Source organism: Lucilia cuprina, chromosome 5, assembly GCF_022045245.1.
Source record: "Lucilia cuprina isolate Lc7/37 chromosome 5, ASM2204524v1, whole genome shotgun sequence".
Lineage (NCBI taxonomy): Eukaryota > Metazoa > Arthropoda > Insecta > Diptera > Calliphoridae > Lucilia > Lucilia cuprina.
This window is the reverse complement of record NC_060953.1, coordinates 39,463,895-39,467,764: the sequence shown is the minus strand read 5'-3', so window position 1 is coordinate 39,467,764 and position 3,870 is coordinate 39,463,895. Positions and strand designations below refer to the sequence as shown.

At 28.9% G+C, this 3,870-nt stretch overlaps 1 protein-coding gene across 2 annotated transcripts in view; it reads right to left on the bottom strand.

Moving 5' to 3' along the window:
• Positions 1 to 1,860: 1,860 nt before the first annotated feature.
• The window catches only part of LOC111683879 (CCN family member 2), a 96,516-nt gene continuing 94,506 nt past the window's right edge, over positions 1,861 to 3,870 (bottom strand). For both annotated transcript variants that reach the window (XM_046952874.1, XM_046952875.1), the window contains 3 exons: positions 3,545 to 3,689; positions 2,210 to 2,559; positions 1,861 to 2,046 (listed from right to left, as the gene is read on the bottom strand). In XM_046952874.1, the coding sequence (XP_046808830.1) occupies positions 1,885 to 2,046; positions 2,210 to 2,559; positions 3,545 to 3,689 (657 nt within the window). In that variant the 3' untranslated portion in view covers positions 1,861 to 1,884. The remainder of the gene's footprint in view (positions 2,047 to 2,209; positions 2,560 to 3,544; positions 3,690 to 3,870) is intronic.

The following is a 3,870-nucleotide window of genomic DNA, read 5'->3' as shown; positions in this document are numbered from 1 at the left end:
TACAAAAAATGTAAGTACAAGTAACTACATACTCTATAAGAAAAACAGGACATATTTTTTCAATATACATTTTTATTTCACTTATAAAAGATATAACAGTAAGATAGATAAAAGCTTTAACTTAAGTGCAGACAGGAAGGAAATGGAAATAAATTTGAAGAGGAAGTCATCAATTTCATTGGAAATCATTAGAAGGAAATACAGTTTTTCTTATCCATGAACTACTTGCCTTCTTCTTAAGTTAAATTAAAGAAGTTTTGTTAAACAAAAGGACGAAAAATGTAGATGTAGATTCAAGTGTGTAAGATTCTAGAGAATATTGTAAAAACTTAATCCAAATTATTTTCGATATTTACATGAGAACTTTCGATATTAATAGCAATTAAGGTAAATATTACAGAAAGAAGTGTTGTTAGTTGTTGAAGATTTTTAAATCTGATTTTAACTTATTGTCCTCATTTTTTAATTCACTAGACCTTGTTTAAAAATTAACAAAATCTCTATTTTATTTCTTTAGGATAAATTATTTTACATTAAAGCTATTATTTTCTAAAATCTAAAACTTAAAAAAATTTGATAACAACATTTTATAACGTTGCTTTGCTTCAAGGATAAACTGTGACAATTTGGAAACATTTAAATTTCTTTTATTCTTACTTTTACTCGTATACATGTTTTTTTTCTTAATAAAATATAATAACGTTATTAAAATGTCACATTATTTCTTCATTTATTTATCTGCTATTATGTTAAAAGCATAGAAATGAAATTTTATTGTTTTCCATTATATATTATCGCAAACATTTTTTGTATGCATTTCATAGCTTGAATTCTATTTTTATTTGGCATTTTATTATTGTCGTCTTACAATTACTTGTTGTACAATAAAAATTCTCATTATTTACGCATTTCACATTCAATAGATTTCGAGTTATATACGCTTAAATAACGCTTGAAACATAAATGATTGGGTGCAAAAAACCAAAAACCGGGTGGTATTAAAGTTACATAGAAAAAAGTTTCATGCACCATCCTTAAGGTGAGTTCATGACACTTGGTGGTTGAAGAACACAAGTAATTGATACTATAGTCTGAAGTCTAGTCTATAATCTAGTCTATAATCTAGTCTATAGTCTAGTCTATAGTATAGTCTAGTCTATAGTTTAGTCTAGTCTAGTCTATAGTCTATAGTCTAGTCTATAGTCTATAGTCTAGTCTATAGTCTATAGTCTAGTCTATAGTCTAGTCTATAGTCTAGTCTATAGTCTAGTCTATAGTCTAGTCTATAGTCTAGTCTATAGTCTAGTCTATAGTCTAGTCTATAGTCTAGTCTATAGTCTAGTCTATAGTCTAGTCTATAGTCTAGTCTATAGTCTAGTCTATAGTCGAGTCTATAGTCTAGTCTATAGTCTAGTCTATAGTGTGGTCTATAGTCTAGTCTATAGTATAGTCTATAGTCTAGTATATAGTTTAGTCTTTAGTCTAGTCAATATAGACTAACAAGTCTATAGTCTAGTCTATAGTCTATTCTGTAGTCTAGTCTATAGTCTAGTCTATAGTCTAGTCTATAGTCTAGTCTGTAGTCTAGTATATAGTCTAATCTATAGTCTAGTCTATAGTGTGGTCTATAGTCTGGTCCATAGTATAGTCTATAGTCTAGTATATAGTTTAGTCTTTAGTCTAGTCAATATAGACTAACATAAAGGCTACTTTATGTTATAGTCAATATTCTTTCTTAGTTTAGAGTAAAATTAGTTATGAGTTAATATTGTTACAATGTCATGGGAAAGACTGATTTACATTGTATATATGTTGCAACAACATGTTGTTCGTATGAGAGTGTAAATCAGTATTTTCCCTTTGTTATAAATAGTTAAAGAAAATTCAACCCACCTGTATTGTGGTTGATACTGAAGGCACACAACATTTTGTAGTTTGATGACAACGTCCACATATTTTTGGACGATATAGTTTCTTTGAGACACATTCTCCAAGGCGTATACGAGCTGGTCCCAAACGCTGTATACTGCGGCATTCATGGCCCTTCTGTGAAAAAAGCACGTAATATAATAAATGAAAATAAACATTTAGCAGTACTACTAACTATAACATAAATTAACAAATTTAATTCATTATATATTATTATTGTTATAATAATGAACAGTAATTATCATAACGTTCCATCAACAGTATGTCTATGTCTACTTACTCTTATTCTGTGTTCATGTTCGGTGTGCTCCAGCTCCTGTTGCACTTGATGCTGTTGTTGTTGATGTTTGATATCATGATGTCTTTGCTGTCTGGTTCTTAATTTATGTTTCAGCTGTTTTGTTTTCATTAAATTATTTAGCTTTTCTTTAGTTTTTATTTCCTCTTGTATCTGAGTATTGTCTGGATGTTGTTGTTGTATTTCGCATTTGCGATTTTCACATAATCGCAAATTGCTTAATTGATTACAGCCTGCTGTTGTTGTGGTAAAACGCGTTGATATTCCAAGGCCGCACATTCGACTGCATGGTGTCCACGGGCTGGTTGATGAATTGTGACAGGTGGCATAAACTGTGAAAAATAGTGAAAATATGTATTTATGATTAATTGTTTGAGAAAAATACAATTAATAAGTTGAAATGCAAGTGTTGTTTGAGTTAATTTATTTAATTAATTATGTGCCAGAGAATTTAAGTGTTAAAAGTATAATTATCTTTAAAATTAAGGAACAATCATAAATCATTTTATTTTTGAAATTAAATCCAAAGTCACTGATTAAAGATTACTAATGACAGATTTATTATGATTTTTGTACAATTCGTAAATTGTTGTAATCTGCTATGTTTCTTAAAAACGTATATGGTTCAAAATTATGAACATTTTATTTTGATGATGGGTATAAAAAGCTTTCCTTTGACCAGGTTTATCTTAAATTCATTATATCATTGTTTTCCATAAAAATGTAACCGACATTTTATATTATATTCATTTTAATATATAAAGACATTTTAGCAAAATGTTACCTCAGTTATGTGGTTTTACCAATTTTATTTAATTCATCAAGTCATGTTGGCATAAACAATAAAGATTTGTTTTGTTTTTTTTTTTTTTTTTGAATACTTAAACCGGAAATTACAAAGAAACCTCATTTTGATTATCCCCACACGTATGCAATATAAAAAGAAGCAACACACTCTCATAATTATGCCCTGTAAAGGGAGAGTAGAGAGAAAAAGGGGGACATACACAACATGTTAACAGTTCCAGACAATAACATTTTATTTAGCTAGAATGTGTACATTAGGATGATTCTACTTTTGTATAAAATTCAAAATTCGCCTTCATTTAAATGTTTGCAACGTATGTACTTAAGTAAGTTTAAAGCCTTTTTATTATGCACATGTCTTTTCAAATACACACGACATTCCTTAAAGCATATGTTTATGTTTATGACTGCATGTGTCTGTCTTCAATTGTAAATATCCTTTCTCAGCTATGTTTATTTCTATACTTTAGTATTTGCTTTCATTTTGTATCTAAAACGCTGCATACTTACCATCAGCTGTTGGATTCTCACACAACCACATTTTACAACAATGCCCCGGCACTTCTACCAAACGTGGGCTTCGGCATGAAATTGTATCCTCCGGTGCCGGAAGTTGTTCTTTCGGACACAATGAGGAGCAGGCATGTCGGCCATTCTAGAAATTAGAAAAACGGAGAATAACTTAAAAGTAAATGTAAACAAATATTTAATAGGAAAAATTTAATATACATATACATGTATATGCATGTATTTTGCAGTTAAAAATATGAATGTTAAAATCTAGTAAAATTGAATGTTAAAAATTAAAACCATATATGTAAATGTTTTTTTTTTTT